Source organism: Medicago sativa, chromosome 6 (genome assembly GCF_051527215.1).
Source record: "Medicago sativa cultivar Bolivia chromosome 6, Bolivia_mono, whole genome shotgun sequence".
Taxonomy (NCBI): Eukaryota; Viridiplantae; Streptophyta; class Magnoliopsida; order Fabales; family Fabaceae; genus Medicago; species Medicago sativa.
The window spans coordinates 20,996,527-21,009,685 of record NC_140754.1 but is presented as its reverse complement, the minus strand read 5'-3'; the positions used below and the strand labels follow the sequence as shown (position 1 = coordinate 21,009,685).

Sequence of the window (13,159 nt, the reverse complement as noted above, 5' to 3'; positions counted from 1 at the left end):
TGTCCGAAGCCGCTGCACAGATGCAGCCGAACCTGCAAAAGCACATAAACACACCACTGAGAGCAAAAACAGAAAACCAAAGAGGTCCCACTAGGCTCACGCAAGGCAGCACATGTACCTCAAACCAGCAGCACAGCATAATTGAACCGAACCAGTGCCAGTTATTGATACTTTTAGTACTAAGATTTTATTTTTTGTGAAGGATGATACTTCTAATGAAAAGAGAAAATAGTATCATGAAACCAAAAATTGAAAAAAAAATGATAGAACATAGTCATTTGCAGAAGGCAGGAACTTCACATATTACCTTCTTGGGAACAGAAAGAGATGAGTTATGCGGCTGAAGAGTGAAAAGGAAAAGGAAATTAGGGTTTTCAGTTTCCTTCTCTTTATATACACATGCTAATTTAGGTAAATTAAGGGTATTAATGTAAATTTGCGTATACGGGTGCGGGGCGGGGGTGGGTGCGGGGCGGGGGTGAGTATCCCCCGACCCCGGCCCCGGCCCCGCTTTAAAACTCCCGGTTTTCCCCGCACCCGCACCCGGACCCAATGTACATATGGCTAGTGATGGGTTTGTGTTCTTTTCTTTGTTTTCTTATCTTTAATGAATTTATGCTAAACTCATGCTTTTGGTGATGTTAAATTCGTGATTTAATTGTGGTTAATTTAGGTTTTGAGTTTTTATAATAAAACTAGTTACAAACCCGTGCTTCGCACGGGGTGGATTGCTTTTTTTGGTTAATTTTGTTGGCAGACACATATTTGTTAATACGCTTAAAAGTAAACTGATTCCAAATATAGATATTACATGCATATAAATATAATAAACCATGATCCATAACATATCAAATCCTAGATAGGTCTACCATAAACCATGATCCACCCCCTACTTTCAATATGTAATATTTTGTTCTCATGAATGATTGCTTATAATGTTTATGCTTTTGGGAAAAATATTATATTGGATGGATAAACTGCGAAATAACAGATATTTATAGACTATAATAGATGAAGACGACTTGTCACGAGTAATAAATGGAAAATGGGAAACTATCAACCATGTTAACATAAAATTGTCTAAGTCATTTAACTTTAAATTGTAACCGAAATAACAAAATATTGCTTTTGCAGCATGCATTCATGAGATTATAGCTAAAACAACTTCATAATCGGAAAATTTCATTTACAAAAAACTTGCTAGTGGATGCGTACATGCTCAACCCACATCTTTGTTGGTGGATTCTCCAAGTCAAAAATCAATTTGTCATCTTTTTTCAAACCCCTATCGATGACAAATTTATGCCATTCACCACACATAGACTTTTCAGTATTCCTTCTTCCGGCAGTCCTTATTTTACATTTGTAAATCTTGTGAGTTTCATGCGAAGATACTTTCTTTTCAATATGCTCTTTGAGATGTGATTAGGGAAATGCTACAGAATATAATAGAAAAATTATAAAATTTAACATCATGCATAATTTTTCTAATAACACAACCTATTCTAACTTTGAGAATATGATTTGATTTGCAATATGTTATACCTAATGACCCAATTGAATTCAGAAATAGATGCCAGCAATTATTCCAAATACTAAAAGTATGAAATCATATTCCAAAATAAAATAGATATAGATTTTTAAGATGGAAATGACTGAAGCAAAAACAGTAATTGTGTTAGACCTTTAGCACCACCCAAAACTCAATCACCAAAATAATGAATTTGTTCGTCTCAACTATAATAGCAGAAACCAAAACAACATCTGTGTTAGAGCTTTAGCATAAAACAAAATTCAACAATCTTAATATACAGTATATAAGTCTAGTTATCTTGGTGCACATTTTGTTCGTCATCTCTATATTTTAATCATACACACATTTTTGCACAAAAGAGATTGAAACAAATTAAGTGGAGCTTAATTTCCCTATAACTTGATTTGCTAACCCTTGGAACGTGTACTAAAGCATTTTAAAATGATTAGAATTAGAGCCTTTTTCATAGTACAGGACTCCTTATGAGAAGAAAAGCGTCCAATATTTTATGAACAGTATGCCAAGTTTCATGTTGTCAATTTTAAATTGCTTCTATAACATGCAAGTGTATTCTAGTTCATGTCACGACTACATATCATAGCTCCACAACTCAATGTCTCTTGTGTTTTCATTATGTTGTGTCACGAGAGGATTCCGAGGGACCACCCACATTAGATAAGAGCAACCAGACAAATGAGATAGACACACAGTTATCTAAAACCTTAAGACGATGGGTTTAATCGCACTTATAAAGTGTTCAACCTACACTTTTTAAACCGATGTAGGACTTCTAACTCACACTTGATATACAATTGATTAACTTATATTAACCAATTAAAAGATTTTTTGTGTTGAGAAAAACCTATTAAAAGGTTAGTAAGCCTATTCCAAAGTTGTGATTATATGTGATAATTCATTACTACTAACATTTAAAAAATAAATAAGATCAACTCAATGATTGTTGAGAAGGGCTGAAACTCTGAGACTGAAACTAATAAACAACAATTGAAGTGGAACATAACAAATCCATTTATAGAACTAAACGTCAATCAGACACACAGATGAGATCTACCAATTACCAAAGAATCCAAGTCCAATCAAATTCTCCTAGAATACAATCAAACATTACAAATCAAAGGGTAAACAAAGCCTTACTTGAATATAATGTAATGCCATTTGACGTCAAAATTTACACATTTCTTGGCATACATTATCATCTTTAGTTCGAAGTAGTGTATCCTATAATTCTCAGATTTTTCATCATCATCGTTTTCCATGCTATCACCTTTGGAAGAGTCATTGTATTGTTCTTGAGGCATCCATAAACCTCCAAGAACTACAACAGAGTGACCAGTACCACTTGCAGCTGGAACTCTCCGCGTATGAAGTCGGTATTTCTGGAATAATAATCAAGAATCATATGTCAAACATTTAGTTCAAACTTGAACCAAAGCATGATGTAAAATTCATTAAAATGATCCTTACTTATCGATATTTTCCTTCACAATAAGAGAAACTGTGAAATTGGAGTTTTGCTATTTAGTGTGTTTTAAAAACGTACAAACAGAACGTTGAAAATACAAAAGATAAACCGAGTTTTTTTCCTCTCATCACAATGATATTGGCAAAAACAAAGTTATAATGTAAGGTAAACTTTCCCATTCTTCTTTTCAACCTGAACAATGGTGACATTTCGCTTCGGATCACGCAACATTACGTAGTCGTCAAGGGCAACACCATACTCTTTGGCAAAACATGTTGGAATGGAAGCCTTGCCTTGTCCTAGCAAATTAGCAAATAATGTCACACTTCTTGTCTACATTAGCAGTGAAAATATAGTTTGGAATAAAAAGAAGAATGAACAATGAGTGATAAATTGGATTACTGCCTTGGTATCCAGCATACAAAGCAAAGCTATGAAACTGTTATAAGGCCAACTTTTGATAAATTTAAACCGATGGTGTCTATACAAAGTGTTTACCTATAAGCAGGCGATGAAACTATATGTAAAAATAACCCTGGAGCATACTAAAAAGAAACTACATTGTAACCAAATTGCAACCAAATGTCCACTGGATGAAATATATGGATTACTTAGGTGTGAAGAAATCAATGACACGCATATATAAACAAAGCAGTTATCAGTTCTACATGTCACGCCAAACACACATATGACACACATAATTGCTTCATTGAAAAATACATGAAAACTTCACATTCATATATGCTTGATCAAAACAAAGAATGTTCAAGTATAGACATTTTACCAATGCGATTTCAAATTCAACCATAAACCTAATGTTAGATAAAAAGGATTGAGGTTCTCAGTGGCAAAACATATTAACTTACAGATGTGAATTCATATTCAACCATATATGTCTTCAAATTCCAGATGTCTTTTCCAACAAAAGCAATATCATCACCAATATGCTGAGATGGTGGAAACACAAAGAGCATAGACAGATGAGTGCATAATGTGAAAATATACAAAAATTGGATATTATGCACACAACAATAAAAGAAGACTATTTTTAGGGAACAAAACAATGAATCTTGTGTTTAACTCTAAATAAAAGAACCAGCATATTGTAAACGGAATGAGCTGGTAAAATGAAGTTATATAGTATTGTAAAAAAACACCATTAAAATCATTAAAGAGGCAAACCTAAGATCATCTACAAAGAAACAAAATGCAACGAAATAAACAAAAAAAATAATAGAAGCTAACCTGGATATGTAAGTTGCCCTCATAACACAACCCACTCATATAATCTCGCAACCTGCAAAAATGATGTAAAGAAATCAGGAAAATGAAGGAAGATAGCCAAAGCAAGACATTTTACAACCACATCTAAACTCATAAATATCACCTTTGAAATTTTACCATAGTTTCAACTTCTTCAGAACTCGCATAGCTGGTCATACTAACTATGGCCTCTCTTTATAATGCTTCGGTTTCAGTTACTTCTTGCGCTTCAATGACATTGTGAATTTCGCCATAATCAGCTCCAAGGCATTTCAATATCATAAAACTCACAATCATGAAAAGTCCTTCAAAATGAAAAAGGTAAAAGTCACATAGATAAAAAAAAAATGTAACGTAGGAAACAAAGTTTTCATAAAACAATAATAGTTTATTTTAAGGTACCTAATAGAATTATGCAGGAAAAAACACGAGCCATAAAAGAAATTTCAACAAACCATGCATTATTTCCCTGTAATCAATTCATAGGAACCATAATGAATATACATTGAAAAAAATATACAATAAGATGATATGAATTATAGCAATAATTACTTAATCATACATTTTTTGGTGCTGTTAGTATCTTCATTTAAAAACCATAAGAAATTTGGAAAGGTTAATTCACAACAGAGCCAAGTCGTTTCTAGCTATCAATAAGGGCATGGTTTGGAATCATATACATTATTAATATTCTGCATAAATGTAAAAGCTAAGCTACTTCTAATTTCTCGAAAAAGATTGCAATTATTCAAATCAAATTTTAAGCATACCACTGAGAACCCTGTATAAAAATTTACCAATTCATCATAAGACCAACTTGTAATACTTCAGTCATATATACCAATTCATAATCTAGCTACAGAATATGGAGAAAGTACTCCAAATATAATTTATAGAGTTTACATTAATTTTTCCACCTAATGCATATAGTTTTACATAAACCAAATGACATGCACACACTGCGGGAAGAGATCCTAGAAGCTCTACCCGGAACAGGACTAAATATCATTTTAAAAGGGGATCAACCATATAAAAGGAGGACATGTAACATAAAAAATAGTAAAAATTGAGATTGACATTCTAGGGAAGAGAAGTAACCTCAAGCTTATTTGTAGAAATCTCTGATGAAGATGTTATTCCACAGATAACTATCGTCAATAAACTCAACTTCTGAGTCCAATTCAAAGCCTTCCATGCTCTCTGATGCTACAAAACATATTATATAGACTCCATCATCCTAAGATCATACATAATACCTCAGCTGTTTCCAAAGAACATACATAATACTTCAGCTGTTTCCCATTGTTTCAAAATTTCACTAAGTGCAATACTCATTACAATCCCTTATTCCCCCACAAAAATATCGAGACGATAGAATACTACCACGTGAATGTCGAATCTCTTAGATGCAGCATGTAATTGAGGTGCTAAAAATATATCCGCCTACAAATGATAATGAACGTGTTAGGTTATATATAACTATGACAGACAAAAATTCAGCGCAAAACTTCAGTTTGGTTAAAAAAATCAATGTATAATTACACATTTCCATTTATGAATATCATGAGAACTTACTGTGAATAAAAAATAATAAATAAGCGTAAAATTTCTGAATTCTTTACAAAGAATAGTTTCATTAGCAGCTTGTAAGAACCCTCTTTAATAAAGGGCCAACCTTTGGTTTCCTTCATAAACCTGAAAAACAAATAAAATCAAAACTTTTTTTCAATGTAAAGCAAAACAATGGAAAAATCAAAACTTTTTTATTCAAAGTATTTGAAGAAAAGAAAACTAACACCAAGAAGCTCCTCAACAGTTTCTTTAACCCTATTCATACCTACACAATAAAAATCACAGAATTAAATCAAACTTTACATGGTTAAAAGAGTTTACTTTTTAGGTTGAAATGGTTCAAAAACTTCCCTAGAATGAGTTGTAAACAGGCATGAAAATTTAAACTAACTAATACTTCATCAATTCAAAAGTATCATAATTTTAAGTTGATTTTTTTTTTTTTTAAATTCTATTTAAAAGGTAACTTGCTTTAAACTAAGTAATACTTTAAGGTAATTTCAAAAACTTAAGATTAAAAAGATTAAATTTTTTTGTATTTGAGCATATATTCAAATCAGAATTCATTTTTATAAGAACAAAAGTAACAATAACGGCATTATATTCATAAAGTTAGAAAATCAATCATTTTTGCAGGCAAAACCTGAAAAGATATTGTTAGACTTTGTAAAGCCCCAAGAAAAATCTCAAACCATAGGTTGTTGAATTGACAGACTCACCGGGAGCAGTAAACTCTGCCACTGAAATGGACGAATCAACAATATAAGACAAAGCACTACTACAAATAGAACACCCTGCATTGTGTCAAAAATTGCCAAAATGAAAGCATCCCTAAAGCAATCAGAACTAATCCACATCAACAAAAAATGACCATTGATGTTGTCCATACTGATAATGAAAAGGCTTTCTCAGTAGCTGCCAACTTCGGATTGACCTCTTTACCAAGTAGAGTTGTAAAGAAAGCACATATTTATGGATAATAGTTGTGTTAAAAATGACTTAAGAATTACCTCAGTTGGTTCAGAACAATCTAAAAAGTTTTATTTGAAGCCAAGAGAATCAATTGAATGTCATATATATTGAATAACTTGTAAATCTTCAAGAGGGTGGAACATAAAGTCAGAATTTGGAAGTGATTTACCTCACTGAACATGAATTTTTATATATTAAAACTTAAGCGAGGTCTGCTCAAGAACATGAAATAAAGTCCATTGCACATATATTTTCAACCAAAATGAAAACCAAGTAACTTATTCTTTAAAAAATGTAAAATGAAGCAATAAAACAAAAACATGAGCACGCTGTTAAAATTGTTGAAGGGGTTTCTCAGTTTCTTACCACAACCTTGTGCTCAAAGTATAGTCCAGAATTTGAAACAATTAAATTCAACAATAAAACAAATAGCATGATATACCAGAATTTGAATCAACAAATGAATTCAACAATTTTTGACTAAATATAATCACACAGATATATATAAGATAGAAGAGAGATAAAATACCTAATTGTGTCGAAACTGTCAGTTGCGTTTCAGAGGAAAGAGCATGCACAGCCATAGTTGACAGTCACTAAAATGCAACCAGTCCCATATTGTTCTTCTCATGTTCTACGCAAAAAATATTAAAAACATACGTTGAAACTTAATCTCGTGTTCCTCTCATATGTTGAACGGAATGGAATGATTGTTATTTATAATACTATGATGTACTAATTAGTTGGAAACCATATCATTTTCTTCTCATACTGATTTGGACAAACATATATATTTCGTACTGAAACTTCAATAAATGCAGGAAATAACCCTTGAATCAAAATTACAGATTATGATGCTATGTAGGGATAGAGATTGGGATGAGTTTTAAGAATCTATTTCAGTAAATTATAATTTTCTCTCATATATAGTTATAGGTGTATGACAGAAATAAAATATGAAAGCTTGGCAAAGAAGTTTCAAATGATCTGCAAACCTTAGAGAAAGCCAACCCTTTCAGCTTTTTACACCGACGATCAGCATTGTCCAAAGTGAGGATTTCATCAGGTTTAAAATTTTTGAGAAAATTCACAGTGATATCATCCTCAACATATCCTGAAATTGTCAAATTCACACACATCACAGCAATTACGGGAACTATTTTCCCCTGTGTCTGTTTTCTTTTCAGGCTGAAGCAAAGTTACAGAAAAAGGTTCTTCCAAAAAGAAAGTCTGGAACGGAGATTAACAAACATTTCAATCAGTTGAAACATTGACTGTTAAACTTAAGCGCTTAATTATATCTGGAAATTCAAACGGTAGAAAATGCCTACTAATTCCAAGTGCTTGGAAGTTGCAAACACAATTGCATTGAAAAATCACACATATCATGATATATCAACAGATGTAAATTAATTACAGTTCCTGATGCATAATTAGTACATCACAGAAAATTACCTTGCATATTGAAAATTTTCACGCAGCTTAAACACTTATTATTTCCTGAAATTCAAACCGCACAAAATGTCTTATATTTCAAAGTTTCATATATAGCACTTCATAAAAGACCATCCATTAGAGATATCCTTCTAATCCAGAACTTGTAAAGGGTGAATCAGAAGTGAATTACCTTCTGCAGAATTTGGCAGATGCAGGGCTGTTGTATTTGGGTCACCTTCATATGGTTTCAGCTATCCGCCTGACCAGCTTATACGGACCATAAAAACGCTTGGCAAGCTTCTGGATCAGATGCCAAAATTAAATACGGCCGCAGCAAGACAAAAACTCCAATATAAAGAACAAATAACCATACCTACAACAACTTGTATTCCAACTTAAGCTTCTGCAAAACAAATTAATTGACAGCTTATTGCTTCTAAAGACTTCAATTTTAACCCAAACACTAAAACATCAATTCAAACATACCCCACAACAACTTAACTGCTACTTTCTAAACAATCTGATAACAATAGTTCAAAACTATACAAATTGAGAAATTTTATTTCACATATTGAGACATTACCTCAAACACTTGGTGAGCGCCTCTCCCAACCCATTTATTTTTTACATCAATTCACTTTTTACATCAAACAAAAGTCATAACTGATAACTTATAAAGCAAAAATCTGAAATAAATAATTTATTTAAATAAAATCACATGATTGAGAACATAACAATTACCAGCTTTGAACAATGCATTCCCTTCTTCCTTCTTCTTTCCATCTGCATCAATCTTCTCTTAAAATAAAACCCTTAAAATAATAAGAACAACTTTCTCAAAACATGCAACCAGAATCAATGTTGAATAAAAAAGAAAAAACAATTTCACAAATTCATCCCACAAACAGCTTATGGTTTCTAGCTTTTCATCCCAAACAGCACAACAACAATTTCACAAATTGATTTCAATAACAGGACCATAAAATGGGGAAGAAATCATAAAAGAAACAATAAATACAAAATCACTAAACAACAAACCCAGAAACTTCAATTTGGAACCCTAATCACTGTCTGACTGAATTTTTTTTTTCAAAAATCAAAACCTTTAACATACAATCTCATATCCAAAGCAAGAATAGAACAGAAAATAAAAAAAAATACAGTTGATCATGATTTTAGATTCATCAGAGATAAGGAAATTACCTTCAATGAAGAAGAACCAATGAGACAGAAATCAACAAACAATAAACCAAACCCACAAAATCAAACCCTTAAAATCATAAAAAAAACTTTTTGGAGACATGCATGCAATTAGATTGATGAAATTTGATGGAAAAGAAAGAAGAGAGGGTGAGGCCGTGTTTGAGAAGAGAGAAGGAGAAGGAGATGAAATTTGATGCAATTAGTCCACCCTTCTTTCTCTGTTCCTGTTTCCTCTCCCCTTCTTCCTCTCCCGTTCCCGTTTCTCTCGTCCCCCTTCTTTTGTTTTTTTTTCTTTTCACATATATATAGGCAAGGGGAGTCCATTTACTAATTGACAAAAATGCCCTTATTAAGGGCAAAAGGGTAATTTCCACGGACATTGATTTTCATATTTGGTTTAGTAGATATGTAAAAATCATGAATTGAATTTATGTGTATATGCCCTTTGCACTAGTTCCATGTATATGCCCATGTTCTTTGTTTATATCCTTCGATTTACTGTATGAGCACTATTTATATGATTATACTTGCCAGCACCGTTTCGGTACTCGAGACTATGTTTCGTATATATAGACACACATGCGGCTTTAAATTGTGAAATCCTTAGTTTAGGTGCAGCTAATTATTAAATGATTTTAATTATAGTACCTTTAATTATGAAGATAAATGAATGGTGACGTGATGCTACTTATTCCAATTCCTTTTCGATTCCAATTCATATTATTCATATTATTTTCGTTTACTTGCTGCTGCTATATTATTAAATTTCAATATATTACTATTATCGTTGATGTGAATTTGCTGATACAATGTTCAATTCCAATTGAGATGTACACATAACTTGTTTTGTTTTGTCAATTGAGATATGATTGTCAACGTAGTCAAATATTTGATAGAGATTAATATTTGATTGAGATATAAGCACTAAGAAAGGTAACTATTGTTGCTAGCTAGTACTAGTATCATGTACCTATCTTCTTTTAAGTCGTGTAACTGATCTTTTTTAAATTAATAATAATGATAAGTTATTTAACGAAGTGTAATTGATAAATTATTTGACTAAGTGTAATTAATGTATTATTTGAAGATGTGTGATTTAAAGATGTGTTATATAAAGATGTGTTATTTGAAGATGTGTGATTTAAAGATGGGTTATATAAAGATGTGATCTTGTTAATTATGCACTATATGTGCTAATTATGATGCTTATGATGATGCGATGTTTAAGAAGTTGTTGATTATCATTTGATGTTGTTGTACTATGATGCTGATATGAGATGAATTATTTATATGCTGCATATATTGCTGAGTCTTTTTAAGATGTAAGATGTTGAGTCCATGCATACTCATTCAAAGTTGAGGGCTTGATGCCCTGGAGCTTTTGCTCAAATACGTTGGGGGCTTGATGCCCTGGAGTTTTTGCTCAATTATGTTGGGGGCTTGATGCCCTGGAGCCTTTTTACGCTCAAATATGTTGGGGGCTTGATGCCCTGGAGCCTTTTTACGCTCAATTATGTTGATGGCTTGATGCCCTGGAGCTTTTGCTCAAATACGTTAGGGGCTTGATGCCTTGGAGCTTTTGCTCAAATATGTTGGGGGCTTGATGCCTTGGAGCCTTTTTACGCTCAATTATGTTGAGGGCTTGATGCCCTGGATTGGTACCACATGCATTTGCATATCAAGATGATTTACGATGAGTAAGAGTTGCATAGTCGAGTTGAGTTGCATAGTCGAGTTGAGCTGCAATGTCGAGTCAAGTGCTAAGTCGATTTATCAAGTGATGTTGCTGAATGAATATGAAATTGATTATGAATTTGAATATGAAGTTGTTTATGAATTTGATTATGAAGTTGATTATGATAATGTTATGTTTATGATAATGCTATGTTTAGATAATCCTATGATGTTACATGATTATTGTTAAGATATGTGATGATATTTAAGTTGTTAAATGTAATTTATGATTTATAAGCTTAATATCATTGTTTGAGAAATCTCACCCCTTCTGCTTGAAAATATTACTCTTCATATGGGTAACTTGCAGGTAATCAAGATTAGCTGCGGTCGTGGGTGACTATCTCTCACTGTGTCCTTAGGTGCTCTGATACGTAACAGGATGATGATTTTAATACTATTTTCTGTTCCTTTAAGTATTGCTTGCGAAGTTTAAGAATTATTATTGAACTAAGATTTATGAGACTTTTATGATGAGGCCTGCGTGCCGAAACTATTTCTATTGTTAAACTAAATCCGCTGCGAAGTTTTTTAAATATTATGTTGTTGAATTTTTGAAGGATAAATTATTATCTATTTTGTTAAGATTTTATGATAAAGAGATGTATCATTCCGTTTATGTGAATTTATGAAATTTTCACGTTGGGGAAACGGGGTGTTACAACTCCCTCCGTCCCTATATCTAAGCACCCATTTGATTTTATTTTTGTCCCTAAATGTAAACTCCCTTTCAAATTACTAGATGTATTTATTACTTTTTTCCTAAACATACCCTTAATTAATATTACTAACTTGTCTTGAAATATAAATAATCAAATTTAATACACATACAAACAAAGATTAATTTGGTAATATTAATACAAAAAACAGACACATTAATTACACTGACAACTTTTCTTAAGAAATGTGAAAAAAACATAGGGGGGTTACATTAAGGGACGGATGGAGTAAATAAATAAATATGGGTAATATAGGAACAATATGGAATTGTATATGAAAAGTAGCAATATTTATTAGTTTCATTGGATTGTCTAAACAACCTTAAAACAACACTTAAAAACGAACTATTTGTAAGTAAATCAAAGGATCAATTTAGATAGTTCCAAGAGAGGTCAATAAAAAAATCAAATGTAATTATGGAGGAACGAGAATATAATCTTAAACCTATAATGACTCTTTTTTTTGAAGGATTAAACCTATAATGATTTTTTTTTGAGGGAAAACCTATAATGACTTAGACACTTGATTTTTGCTAAATCAATGTGGTTCATGGTTTTATTATCTTTTGGTTTTTTATTAAGAGTTTTTTTTTTTTTTAAGAAGAAAATGATTTTGCTAAATTTCCTTTATGGTTTAATTATGTCATTTGTTTTTAAATGTTCAGTCAAGTTTATTATTTTTTTTTCCATGTTTTTTTGGTGGGATGTATACTTATTGTCCAATTATACCAATTATTTGAATTGTATTTTTAAAATTGATCTTATTATTAACACATCTTGTGCTATGATTATTGAATTCTATTTTAGATATTTTTTTTGAAAGAAATTCTATTTTAGATATAACATTAAGCTTAAAAATCCTATTATTTTTATGTGTTCTTTTTATTTTTTTCCGATTATATTATACTGCTAAAACCTTACTATTCTCATGGAAAATAAGTTCTGGTAATTCAGAGTTCGATCGAAAGGTAAGTAAAACTTTACATCAAATCTAAAATAATTGAAGATGTAAAATATTAAAAATCTTATTTTTAATTTAATTAAAAAATAAGATCTCCTTGTGGAATGCACATGTATACATACATACTACCCCTCCTGTCCTAAATTATAAGTCGTTTTAAAGAAGAAAAAAACGTGCGAAATTGTAAGTCGTCTTACAATATAAATGAAACATTAAATGATATTTTTCATACGATACCCTCAACTATTTTATTATGCTTACTTTTTTCAATTCTTTAATTT

At 31.6% G+C, this 13,159-nt stretch overlaps 1 protein-coding gene across 50 annotated transcripts; it reads right to left on the bottom strand.

Annotated features, from left to right (window-relative positions):
• Nucleotides 1-1,112: 1,112 nt before the first annotated feature.
• LOC146913616 (uncharacterized) lies at nt 1,113-9,740 on the bottom strand. 50 transcript variants are annotated; one of them, XR_015013684.1, is made up of 20 exons: nt 9,465-9,740; nt 9,003-9,073; nt 8,845-8,898; nt 8,635-8,664; nt 8,452-8,561; nt 8,280-8,324; nt 7,820-7,938; nt 7,354-7,458; nt 6,572-6,646; nt 6,077-6,117; nt 5,856-5,975; nt 5,664-5,723; nt 5,379-5,486; nt 4,683-4,749; nt 4,405-4,585; nt 4,263-4,314; nt 3,884-3,964; nt 3,210-3,316; nt 2,690-2,931; nt 1,113-1,436 (listed from the first exon to the last, which is right to left on the bottom strand). XR_015013684.1 is itself a non-coding variant. In XM_085716826.1 (19 exons), the coding sequence occupies exons 17-19, from the start codon at nt 3,246-3,248 to the stop codon at nt 1,403-1,405; spliced, it is 315 nt and encodes a 104-aa protein (XP_085572952.1). In that variant the 5' UTR covers nt 3,249-3,316; nt 3,884-3,964; nt 4,263-4,314; nt 4,405-4,585; nt 4,683-4,749; nt 5,379-5,723; nt 5,856-5,975; nt 6,077-6,117; nt 6,572-6,646; nt 7,354-7,458; nt 7,820-7,938; nt 8,280-8,324; nt 8,452-8,561; nt 8,635-8,664; nt 8,845-8,898; nt 9,003-9,073; nt 9,465-9,740; the 3' UTR covers nt 1,113-1,402. The 50 variants fall into 49 exon arrangements, 33 of the variants coding, with proteins under 33 accessions (XP_085572952.1, XP_085572959.1, XP_085572954.1 ...); XM_085716826.1 differs by having other exon boundaries at nt 5,379-5,723; XM_085716833.1 differs by having other exon boundaries at nt 5,379-5,723; nt 8,452-8,558.
• Nucleotides 9,741-13,159: the final 3,419 nt, after the last annotated feature.

Bases quoted from the DNA above. Each gene is read 5' to 3' on its own strand.
- LOC146913616 (XM_085716826.1), bottom strand. From the start codon at position 3,248: ATGTTGCGTGATCCGAAGCGAAATGTCACCATTGTTCAG. The intron at 2,932-3,209 runs GTTGAAAAGAAG...TTATTATTCCAG, and splicing joins GAAATGTCACCATTGTTCAG to AAATACCGACTTCATACGCG. The intron at 1,437-2,689 runs GTAAGGCTTTGT...TATATTCTGTAG, and splicing joins TGGCATTACATTATATTCAA to CATTTCCCTAATCACATCTC.